We start from the raw sequence: 12,365 nt of genomic DNA on the forward strand, positions 1-12,365 counted from the left end.
CATCCGGGATTAGCATTTAGCCAAAAGGCTCAGCAGCCAGATCTGAGCTGATAATCGGGCTGAGCTGAGGTCTCACAGCTGGAACAGACGTGTTCTCCAGAGAAGGCAGCATAGCTCCCCAGGCAGGGTGTGACTGTGGACCCTGGGCTAGAACTGCAGAGGGTTCTTCACAACTGGCAGGTTGGGGCTCCCCGACGGAGCCAGGGTGGACCTCACAGGCAGGGACTAGCAGAGGTTGTAGGGCAGAGGACTGAAGGGCCCAGAAGTCAGGGTCGAGCTCTGGCGTCTCAGGAGGCATCGCTGAAGGTCTCCGATGAGGAGCAAGCGGATGCTACCCCACAGAGTCAAAGAGGACCTTGCTGGCGAGGATGGGACCTCAGGGCGGAGGCTGAAGCGGCCCCCGTGGAGGAAGCCATGGTGGGCTCCCACTCAAGACCAGGTGGGGGCTCCCCAAAACCCAAAGGTCTCTGTGCTGAGATATGTGGGAACCGCAATGCATGGGCAGCCAGTGTCTGCAAGCCAGGGCTAAGTGGAGGACCCGTGGCTGGAGATGAACTTGGCTCCTCATCAGGAGCAGGTGGGGGCTTGTCGTTGGCTTCTTGTGAAGCCCCCCTAACTGGAACAGGGATGACTCCTAGTGTAAAAGCCAAGTGGTGGCCCCTGGGCTGCAGCTGGTGGCAGAGATACTGGGACAGGGTCTGAAGATCCCTGGGCTGCAGCTGGTGGCAGAGATACTGGGACGGGCTGAGGATCCATGGGCTGCAGGTGATGGCAGAGATACTGTGACAGCGGCTGAGGATCCCTGTGCTGCAGCTGGTGACAACCAGGGAGATGCTGGCTGATGAGCTGCATCAACGACGGTCTTTTGGCTAGTGGCTGCAACACGATGACTCTCTGTTACAGGAGCTGGTGACCTGAGACTGGGCCAGGTTGTACCTTCAGGTCCAGCTGGGCTGCCCGGGTAGGAGGCAGCGGGTCTACGATGACGGAAGCAGGCTGGGCCCTTGTAGGTGGAGAAGGCTGCTTCTCATGCCTGCCAGACAGGGAGTCTGACTTGACAGGGGTAGGCTGAGCTCCTATAGCAGGAACAGACAGAAGACTGGAGCACAAGGTAGGCTCGGCCCCATATTCAGTGGCATACAGGAACTTGAGGGAAGAATGGGTTAGCTTTGTAGGGATCAGCAGTAAACCTGGGGAAGGGGCAGACTGGGACCCATCTGTGGTAGCTGGTCTGGGCTCCAGGAAAGAGGTAGGCAGAGCACCTGTGGCTGGAGAGGGCTGTAGCACCATGTTTGCCTGGAGCACCACGGTGGCTACTACTGGCTGATTCTCTGTAGCCGGAGCAGCTGAAGAGTCCACCTCGTTGATTAACTTCGGCTCTGTAGCAGGAGCGGGTGGCAACTCTGGAACAGCAGCTGGCTGCAGGCTACTGTTGACTGATAGGTCCTTTGTGGCAGCAGACTGAAACACCTGGTTAGGAACAGGCTGGATACCCATGCTGAGGGAAAACTGAGAATCAATGGCAGTGACGGGTAGACATACCCTGGCACCGTCAGTGGGCTGGTACTCCACACCGGGAGTGTCTAGAAGCTGACAGATAGGTATGTCTCTTAGCTGGACCACTGGTGGAGGAGTAGCCTCCTGACAGGTGGAGTGAGCGCCGGGACTGAGGGAAACTCATAGCTGCTGGAGGAGGCTCTTGGTAGCCGCACTGTAGGCTTGTAATGCCATCACATGCTACGGGCCATGCATACCAAACATACCAAGACAGTCGTGAAGAGGGCACAACAAAACCTTTTCCCCCTCAGGAGACTGAAAAGATTTGGCATGGGCCCCCAGATCCTCAAAAGGTTCTACAGCTGCACCATCGAGAGCATCCTGACCGGTTGCATCACCGCCTGGAATGGAAACTGCTCGGCATCTGACCGTAAGGCGCTACAGAGGGTAGTGCGAGCGGCCCAGTACATCCCTGGTGCCAAGCTCCCTGCCATCCAGGACCTATATAATAGGCGTCAGAGGAATGCCCATAAAATTGTCAGAGACTCCAGTCACCCAAGTTATAGACTGTTTTCTCTGCTACCGCACGGCAAGCGGTACCAGAGCACCAAGTCTAGGACCAAAAGGCTCAACAGCTTCTACCCCCAAGCCATTAGACTGCTGAACAATTCATAAAAATTGCCACCGGACAATTTACATTAATTTACATTTCCCCCCTCATCAATCTACACACAATAGCCCATAATGACAAAGCAAAAACAGGTTGAGAAATCTTTTGCTAATTTATTTAAAAAAACGGAAATATCACATTTGCATAAGTAATCAGACCCTTTACTCAGTACTTTGTTGAAGCACCTTTGGCAGCGATTACAGCATCGAGTCTTCTTGGGCATGACGCTACAAGCTTGGCACACCTGTATTTGGGGAGTTTCTGCCATTCTTCTCTGCAGATCCTCTCAAGCTATGTCAGGTTGGATGGGGAGAATTGCTGCACATCTATTCTCAGGTCTCTCCAGAGATGTTCGATCGGGTTCAAGTCCGGGCTCTGGCTGTGCCACTCAAAGACATTCAGAGACTTGTCCCGAAACCACTCCTGCGTTGTCTTGGCTGTGTGCTTAGGATCGTTGTCCTGTTGGAAGGTGAACCTTCGCCCCATCTGAGGTCCTGAGTTTTCGCTTTGTCATTGTGGTATTGTGTGTAGATTGCTGAGGATTTTTTTCTTCATTTAATACATTTTAGAATAAGGCTGTAACGTAACAAAATGGGGTAAAAGTCAAGGGGTCTGAATACTTTCCGAAGGCACTGTACATGTGACCGTTAAATTTATAATCTGAAATTGTGTTGTTGAATCTCTGTTCATCAACAAATTGGGCCTTATAAAAATGCACACGGTCTCATTTCATTCTTACAGCTGATGAGATCGGGCACCTGTCAAGTGCAGCGATGCCTGCTAAAACAGCATTCTCTAATGCAAAAAATAATACTCTTTTAGTAAAATAGACAAAATGTTGCTGTCCATTCATTTAATTAAAACCCTATATTTATTTAATTATTTTCGTGGCCCTAGAGAGCGGAAGCCTGTGCCTCATAGGCAGGCTAGATACTGTATCAGCAGTCGTGGAATAAGTTCAACTCTCCACCCCAAATGAGTATCATCTCCAGCGTGGAGCGGACCTGCAAGCTGTTTTTTGTAGTCTACCTACTGCTCAACAACGATGATGCTTCACACAGTTTTCTTCACCTTCTTTGGCTCCTTTTTGTCCAAATTGATGCATCCATAGTGAGTGTTGCAAACGAGGACAGACAATTTCTACACGCTACGTGCATCAGCACTCGGCGGTCCCATTCTGTGAGCTTGTGTGGCCTACCAGTTCGCGGCTGAGCCGTTGTTGCTCCTAGACATTTCCACTTCACAGTAACAGCACTTACAGTTGACCAGGACAGCTCTAGGAGGGCAGAAACTGACTTGTTGGAACGGTGGCATTCTATGACGGTGCCGCGTTAAGTCTCTGAGCTCTTCAGTAAAGCCATTCTACTGCCAATGTTTGTCTATTGAGATTAAATGGCTGTGTGCTCGATTGTATACACCTGTCAGTAATGGGTGTGGCTGAAATAGACAAATCCACTCATTTGAAGGGGTGTGCACATACTTTTGTATAGAATGATGTATCATCATCATCAATCTGTATTTCCAAATAAAATACATATTTTAGTGTTAAAGATGCGTTACAGTAGTTTTGAAACTTAAAGGCAGAGATATAACCAGATGTACTAGTGGTGGTTATTGTTGTTCTGAGTACCAGTACTATCCCAACTTAATACTATATAACCTGTCTTTATCTACCATTACTATCCCAACTTAATACTATATAACCTGTCTTTATCTACCAGTACTATCCTAACTTAATACTATATAGCCTATCTTTATCGACCCCAGCTGTTCTCTCCCAACCTGAATAAGTTCTGCTGTGTGACATCTGGTAGTGTGAGACTACTACAGCATGTTAACTCTCTCAACCTGAAAAAGAGCAAAGTACCAATATTTGGAAAGGCACACACCTGTCTATATAAGGTCCCACAGTTGATAGTGCATGTCAGAGCAAAAACCAAGCCATGAAGTCATCCTCTGGTTTAGAGATGGAAATTAGTTAGAGAAGGGATTCCCAAACTTGTTAATGTCGCAGCCCCGAAACTCCTCTGGTAGACCCCAGTTTGGGAATCCCTTCTCTAACTAGAAGAGCACCTGGAACCTCCTTCAATCTCTGGATGGAGGAACACATATGGGATGTATCTATTATTCAGTGTGTTGAAATTTTAAGAACGTTGCATATAGAAATGTATTAAATAGTGTTGACACGATTCCTGGACTCTATTCTACCTGACAGACAAGTCATATTTGTTCTACACAATACAAATCTATGGGAACATTCTGTAATGTTGCACCTGGTGAACAGTATGAATATTGCTCCCTTCACTGCTTTGCACCAGACAAGAAGCATATATTCTAAACCAAACAATGGAATGGCCGGAACATGATGGATGTCTTTATAAGTTTACAGAGAGGTGAAGAGAGTAAACATTTTGTTCAGAAACACTTTCTGTTTAAACTCTCAACATCTCTGGGTTGTTGCAAGAACTATGTTAGAGATTAGTGGTGTAAAAAGTATTGTCATACTTGATTAAAAGTAAAGCTAATTTAATAGAAAAGGACTCAAGTAAACGTGAATGTCACCCAGTAATATACTACGTGTATAAAAGTATCTGGTTATAAATATTTTTATTTTATTTCACCTTTATTTAACCAGGTAGGCTAGTTGAGAACAAGTTCTCATTTGCAACTGCAACCTGGCCAAGATAAAGCAAAGCAGTTCGACACATACAACAACACAGAGTTACACATGGAATAAACAAACATACAATCAATAATACAGTAGAATATATATACTTAAATACAGTTGTGGAAAAAATTCTCAATTGTCATACTTAAGTAAAAGTAAATACTATACATCAAAATACTTATATTACACAAATCAGATGGCATGATTTTCTTTTTTTATGTACAGCCAGGGGCATATTCCAACAACACTCAGACATCACAAATGCAGTATTTGTGTTTAGTTAGTGCACCAGATCAGAGGCAGTAGGGATGACAACACACTGTCCTGCCTGAGCATTCAAAACTTAACAAGTACTTTTGGGTGTCAGGAAAAATGTTGGGATTAAAAAGTACAGATTTTCTTTAGGAATGTACATTTTACATTGACATTTTAGTAATTTAGCAGACACTTTTATCCAGAGCGACTTGCAGTTAGTGCAGTCATCTTAAGATAGCTAGGTGTGACAACCACATATCACAGGCATAGTTAGTACACTTTTCATAAAGCAGCTGTCAGCAATATAAGAGCTAGAAGGGGAAGTCAAGTGCAAGTGTTGGTTCAGGATTTTTTTTTTTTTGTGGGGGGATTCAAGGGAAATTATTTAAAGAGGCAGGGTTTCAGGTGCTTTCGGAAGATGGGCAGGGACTCTGCTGTTCTAGCTTCAGGGGTGAGCTGGTTCCACTATTAGGGTGCCAGGACAGAGAAGAGCTTTGATTGGGCTCCTGTATGGGTGGGAGGACAGCTCCTGCTCAAAATGTTGTAATTATACATTTAGTCATTTAGCAGACACTCTTATCCAGAGTGACAGTAGTGAGTGCATACATTTTCACACTGATCCCCCCTTGGGAATCGAACCTACAATCCCAACGTTGCAAGCACCATGCTCTACCAACTGAGCCACACAGGACCAATGTAGTAAAGTAAAAGTTTAAAAAATATATAAATAGTAAAGTACAGATATCCAGTAAAACCTCAAAGTAGTTTTACTTAGTTACTTTACACCTCTTTTAGAGATAATGGGAATATGTTTTTATCTCAAGTTTTTATGTATTTGATCATATTAAAACAAATTCATGTTTCCAGGCATTGGAAGAATGCTTTTCTCACCAAATTGTGTTGGTGTTTAGAAGCGAATATGGACCGATTTAAAGCTCTCCCAATAGTAATATAGTTTGCAGCCATGTAAAAATCTCAATGGGTGCCTTATATTTTATGGTGAGATTGATTTCCCACAATATTTTCGGTATATTTTCACGAAACATGTGAACCTGTGTTTTTGGTGTAATTAATTAATAACGTGTGTTTTTTTCATTATTATCAGCCATTATGGGTCTGCCTTATATAAAAACATTTCCAACTGATGTCTGTTTCCCAAAATATTTTGTGAAAAACATGACTTTGTTCTTATTTCTACTCATACTGAGGTATAGTTTTATTTAATTTGGAAATGGGGCCATTTACTAACTGTTTGATACGTGTTTTTATTGACTCTTGAAATCATTTTTATTTACATTAAAATCACTGTTTGTCTAAGCTTTTAAATAAATTTATTAAAATGGTTCTGTGAAAAAATATCTGGCATATCTGGTTTGTCCTTTGAGTTGCTCGAGGTTTGGAGTTTATCTCGCGACATTTTGTTGCAGCAGAGGAAAACGGGCGCGCTGGGTAGATGACATTGTGAAATCCCGGGAGCTTAAGTGCAAATGGAGTAGTTAGAAAATCTTTCTCAACAAACTCTTTTCGTCCTAAAACATGCAGAATTTCAAGAATTTTGCACCTCGCTCACAACGAACTAGCTAGCTAGAGGTTACAGCATTTTCTTAAACTAGTTAGCGAACTTACTTTAGTTGCACGAGTCTAGCTGCTGCCAGCTTTGACCAAGAAAAAGGAGAAGTCACAACTTGCAGTTTGAGGGTTGTTCTGCAGGAATGTCGCAGAAAGAACGACCTACGTTTTATCGGCAGGAGGTGACCAAGACGATTTGGGAGGTACCAGAACGCTACCAGACCCTGTCTCCAGTCGGTTCCGGGGCCTACGGATCAGTTTGGTAAATCACGTTTTTTTTGTCCTATTATGTCAACATAGAGCTAACCAATGTAGCCATTAATTTATATAAGGCCTGTAGAGATAGACGCTAAAGTTAGCTTTCCCAGTTAGTGTATTCAGAATAGACCGATGCCCGGCCGTAAGGCCCTCTCGATTCTCCAACTGTGCCAGCGAGAGCGAACCCTTCGTGCCTGAACCAGTCTGTCCTCGCACAGTCGAATAACATTAACTAGACTCAACATTTGAGAAAATGTTGCCATGTGAAATGCTGCGATGTCCCAGCTACAAAGTTGGCTAGAGTACGTGCACGATTTAAATGTAGCCAGGCACTTTTATAGCTTATCGGAATAGCAACATTACATTTAAACGTATTAAAGCTATGGAAATATTATGCAAATTGATAGCCACAAAGAGAGTTGCAAAGTACTCGGTGTGGTCGTATCGGTTATTGGTTTCGTGTACTTTCTGTTATGTTATTTAATACTTTATCCAGCGGGTTGGGCAACGGATGCATTTTCAACCCAAAGTTGGCAGTTCTTTAGTGGAACTGCCGCAACTGAAGTAGCTAATTACATCTGTTGTTAAACCTCCTCAGAGTGATGCCATGATGATGTTATGATGACTCATCGGCCCAGAATAGGACTAATTATTCTAACCAGGATACATAGCTCATTGGTTTACTGTCTGGACTTGCTCCTTAGATGTTGAAGAAAGGGGATAGGGTCTGTCTGTCTTTACTTGTTCCTTAGTTGAGGAAACAAGATATGGTGTGTGTTTCTGTATGAAGGACATTAACCTCTTGCCAATTTTAAAACTTCTGACATCTATGTTTTCTCGTTTGAATCCACTTTTAGTGAAGTGCTTGCCTGGTCCCACATCTGTTAGTGCTTTTGCCAACTCCATTGTCTAGGTTGTTTTGCACCAATACAGGCTCCTGTAATACTTCTGCTGCTAGGCAACAACAGGACAGGGTAATCCTTCAAGGATCATATATTCAGAGGTTTCCTTAACCTTTAGTTAATGAAAATGGGCCTAGTAGTACCCTGTATTACCCGAGTAGTACCCTGTATTACCCGAGTAGTACCCTGTATTACCTAATACCGACTATGTTATTAGTATCATCTGCTGGGTTGGTGTCTGAGTAAACATATAGTTGTTGTTGTTCTCCCCAGAGCAGGAAGTGACTGCTGCTGCTAGGCAGTGGGCTCATTTTTTGATGGCAGGATTACTGTTGGGTTAAAAAGGGAACTGGATATCAGACCAAGGGACATTTTATAGTACATAAAACATTTGCTTTATATTCAGAAGGATTACCTCCTTAATGTGTACACCACAGCTCACATACATACAACTTTATCTAAATGTTTGTCTGGTGTTGCCCGGGGACTCCTGACCTCCTTGGTCTTGCAACTATTTCATCACAAACAATTATTCACCTCTGCTCTGTGAGTGTGTACAACAGTTTTGGCTCTCTTGCCAACTCCCTGTGGAATTGTCAATGACCGCAATAGATTTGACAAGAGAGACCAAACCGATCCAGGCTGGCAGCTGACTGCTCATGACTGTGGTTAGGAGAGATTCAAAGAGAGAGGAAGTGAGCGGGAGACTTCCCTTGCGGTCTGTCAGTCAGCCAGGGTGAATCTCAAAGGTATTATCCTCGATTCCTCAAGTCCTCCCTCTCCTTGCCATCTTCTCAATACGTCAGGAATAGAGGAGAGCATTGGTTCAACTTTATTAATGTCACATGCACAAGTACAGAAATGCCTTTCTTGCAAACTCAAAACCCAACAATGCAATAATCAATAACAATGTATTACTAGAAAAAAGCACACGAGAATTAAGAAATATGAAATGCATGAAAAAGTAAGTAAGCATACTATATACTAGAGGTCGACCGATTAATCGGAATGGGTGATTAATTAGAGCGGATTTCAAGTTTTCATAACAATCGGAAATCTGTATTTTTGGACACCGATTTGGCCGATAAAAAAAAAATAGTATTATTATTATTTTTACACCTTAATTTAATCTTTATTTAACTATGGAAGGCCGTTAAGAACACATTCTTATTTTCAATGACGGCCTAGGAGCGGTGTTGTTCTCCCCAGAGCAGGAAGTGACTGCTGCTGCTAGTCTGACTGACAGGCTAGGGGAAGAGGAGCATCGCTAGGGAATGCTCAATAGTCTTTTCCTAGCATTTCAATGTAAGGTGTTGTATTCGACCCATTTTATTTGCTGATAGCGTATTGAGAGGGTGTCCTCTTGTCCTCTTACCTGACACCCTCTCAATACGCTATCAGCAAAAAAAAAATGGGCCGAATACAACACCTTACATTGAAATGTGGACATGGATATGAAGTGGACTTTTAAAGGGAATAAGGTGCCGTTTGGGGGACAGCCTCAGTCTGCTGAGAGATTACATTTTCACTTCTGCTGACGTCTCGTTTTCCTTCTCACTTAAGCACCTCTTGCTTCACTTCATCTGGTTTCATGCAAATATCGGGCCCGTTTAGATGTTTTCCCCGCTGTGTCTTGTAAAATGACAGCCTGGCTGCAGCAACTTGCTTCAGGACGACACCTATTTGTGAGTTAAGTTAACTCTCAGGTCTATCATTAGCTGTTTTCTTTATATACTGAATGTCTCTTTATTACCCCTTCATATTTTCCTGTCTGCCAATGCCTATTGAGAGTGGATCATTTTCTCTGCCAATGTCTATTGAGAGTAGATCATTCTCTCGGCCAATGCCTATTGAGAGTAGATCATTCTCTCGGCCAATGCCTATTGAGAGTAGATCATTCTCTCGGCCAATGCCTATTGAGAGGGATTATTTTCTCTGCAATGCCTTTGAGAGTAGATCATTCTCTCGGCCAATGCCTATTGAGAGTAGATCATTCTCTCGGCCAATGCCTATTGAGAGGGATCATTCTCTCGGCCAATGCCTATTGAGAGTGGATCATTTTCTCTGCCAATGCCTATTGAGAGTAGATCATTCTCTCGGCCAATGCCTATTGAGAGTAGATCATTCTCTTCGGCCAATGCCTATTGAGAGTAGATCATTCTCTCGGCCAATGCCTTTGAGAGTAGATCATTCTCTCGGCCAATGCCTATTGAGAGGGGATCATTCTCTCGGCCAATGCCTATTGAGAGTGGATCATTTTCTCTGCCAATGCCTATCGAGAGTGGATAATTCTCTCGGACAATGCCTATTGACAGTGGATCATTGAGAGAGCCTACTGTTTGTGAAGATCGTGTGCGTAACATTTTGTCACCGCTGATTTCTATTAGATCAGTACTTTGAACTTTCCTATCAGTACTTGTATTGAAGAAGAATGGGTGCAGCTCTGTTCGATATTGTTGACTTATATCCACCTCTTGTAGTTGAAATAAAGTAATCCATTTCTGTTTTCTCCTCCAGCTCGTCGTACGATCAGAAGACGGGTCTGAAGATCGCTGTGAAGAAGCTCTCCCGGCCTTTCCAGTCCTTTATCCACGCCAAGAGAACCTACAGAGAGCTACGGCTGCTCAAGCACATGAAGCATGAGAATGTGAGTTTTGTCTCAAAAGCTGCACAAAGTTGTTTGCTGCATGAATCATTATGTAACTGCTTGAATATCATCTCTAGGATGATGTTGGCTTAAGTCTTTTATTGCCCTCTCTGTCTCGCTGTCTCTGTCTGTCTGGTTGTCTGTCTGTCTCGCTGTCTGTCGCTCTCTGTCTGTCTCGCTCTCTCTTGTCCGTCTCGCTCTCTCCTCTCTTTTAAAAGCAGCAGAACTATGTTGGCTACCTGAATCATATTACTGAATACAACTGTGCTGCCGACTGAGATATCAACTGTATGAAGATGTTGGTTGAAGTATTCTATTGTTCTAGTTCCAATGCTCCTCTCTGCTGAAAGCAACTCCTTGTAGAGTCATGAAGTCATTGGGAGAGCTGATACAGTCCTCGTTCCTTGTTGCATTATTAACTTGACCATTGGCCTTTCTGTATTTCAGGTGATCGGCCTTCTAGATGTTTTCACACCTGCTACTAGTCTGGAGGAGTTCAATGATGTGTGAGTTGAGTTAACTCTTAGGTCTGTCGTTGGCTGTTTTCTTTATGTACTGAATGTTGAGTTAACTCTTAGGTCTGTCGTTGGCAGTGGATCGTTCTCAGTCAATGCCTATTGGCAGTGGATCGTTCTCTCAGCCAATGCCTATTGGCAGTGGATCGTTCTCTCAGCCAATGCCTATTGACAGTGGATCGTTCTCTCAGCCAATGCCTATTGACAGTGGATCAATGCGACTATTATCAGTAGTACTGCCTGTGACTATTATCAGTAGTACTGCCTGTGACTATTATCAGTAGTACTGCCTGTGACTATTATCAGTAGTACTGCACGGCGAGTAGAGCAGTCTGTGTAAGAGCAGGCCGAGTAGAGCAGTCTGTGTAGTAGAGCAGCGGGCCGAGTAGAGCAGTCTGTGTAGAGCACGGGCGAGTAGTGCAGTCTGTGTGAGCAGGGCCGAGTAGAGCAGTCTGTGTAGAGCACGGGCGAGTAGAGCAGTCTGTGTAGAGCACGGGCGAGTGAGCAGTCTCTGTGTAGCGCAGGCGAGTAGTGCAGTCTGTGTAGAGCACGGGCCGAGTAGGCAGTCTGTGTAGAGCACGGGCCGAGTAGGCAGTCTGTGTAGAGCACGGGCCGAGTAGGAGTCTGTGTAGAGCACGGGCGAGTAGAGCAGTCTGTGTAGAGCACGGCCGAGTAGTGAGTCTGTGTGAGCACGGCGTAGTAGAGTAGGCGAGTAGGAGTCTGTGTAGAGCCGGGCCGAGTAGAGCAGTCTGTGTAGAGCACGGGTGAGTAGAGAGTCTGTGTGAGCACGGGCTGAGTAGTGCAGTCTGTGGTAGAGGACAGTCTGTGTAAGTACAGGCTGAGTAGTGCAGTCTGTGTAGAGTACAGTCTGTGTAGAGTACAGGCTGAGTAGTGCAGTCTGTGTAGAGGCACGGGCTGAGTAGTGCAGTCTGTGTAGAGTACAGTCTGTGAGAGTACGGACTGAGTAGTGCAGTTGTGTAGAGTACGGGTGAGTAGTGCAGTCTGTGTAGAGTACAGTCTGTGTAGAGCTGTCTGTGCAGAGCACGGGCGAGTAGAGCAGTCTGTGCAGAGCACGGGCCGAGTAGAGCAGTCTCGTATAGAGCAGGGCCGAGTAGAGCAGTCTGTGCAGAGCACGGCCGAGTAGAGCAGTCTGTGCGAGTACGGGCGAGTAGAGCAGTCTGTGTGAGTACGGCCGAGTAGAGCATCTGTGTAAGACGGGCGAGTAGAGCAGTCTGTGTAGACGGGCGAGTAGAGCAGTCTGTGCAGAGCACGGGCCGAGTAGAGCAGTCTGTGTAGAGCACGGGCGAGTAGTGCAGTCTGTGCAGAGTACAGGACTCACGCAGCTTAGAAGGAACATTGGTAACAGGTAGTCTACTGATAATAG

The 12,365-nt window shown here is 44.9% G+C and overlaps 1 protein-coding gene across 4 annotated transcripts in view; it reads left to right on the forward strand.

The window, feature by feature from the left end:
- The first annotated feature begins 6,519 nt into the window (after positions 1–6,519).
- The window catches only part of LOC111966845 (mitogen-activated protein kinase 14A), a 30,478-nt gene continuing 24,632 nt past the window's right edge, over positions 6,520–12,365 (forward strand). For all 4 annotated transcript variants that reach the window (XM_070444595.1, XM_070444596.1, XM_023991805.2 and 1 more), the window contains exons 1-3: positions 6,520–6,921; positions 10,337–10,466; positions 10,914–10,972. In XM_070444595.1, coding sequence (XP_070300696.1) covers positions 6,803–6,921; positions 10,337–10,466; positions 10,914–10,972 — 308 coding nt within the window. In that variant the 5' untranslated portion in view covers positions 6,520–6,802. The remainder of the gene's footprint in view (positions 6,922–10,336; positions 10,467–10,913; positions 10,973–12,365) is intronic.

Source organism: Salvelinus sp. IW2-2015, linkage group LG7 (genome assembly GCF_002910315.2).
Source record: "Salvelinus sp. IW2-2015 linkage group LG7, ASM291031v2, whole genome shotgun sequence".
Lineage (NCBI taxonomy): Eukaryota > Metazoa > Chordata > Actinopteri > Salmoniformes > Salmonidae > Salvelinus > Salvelinus sp. IW2-2015.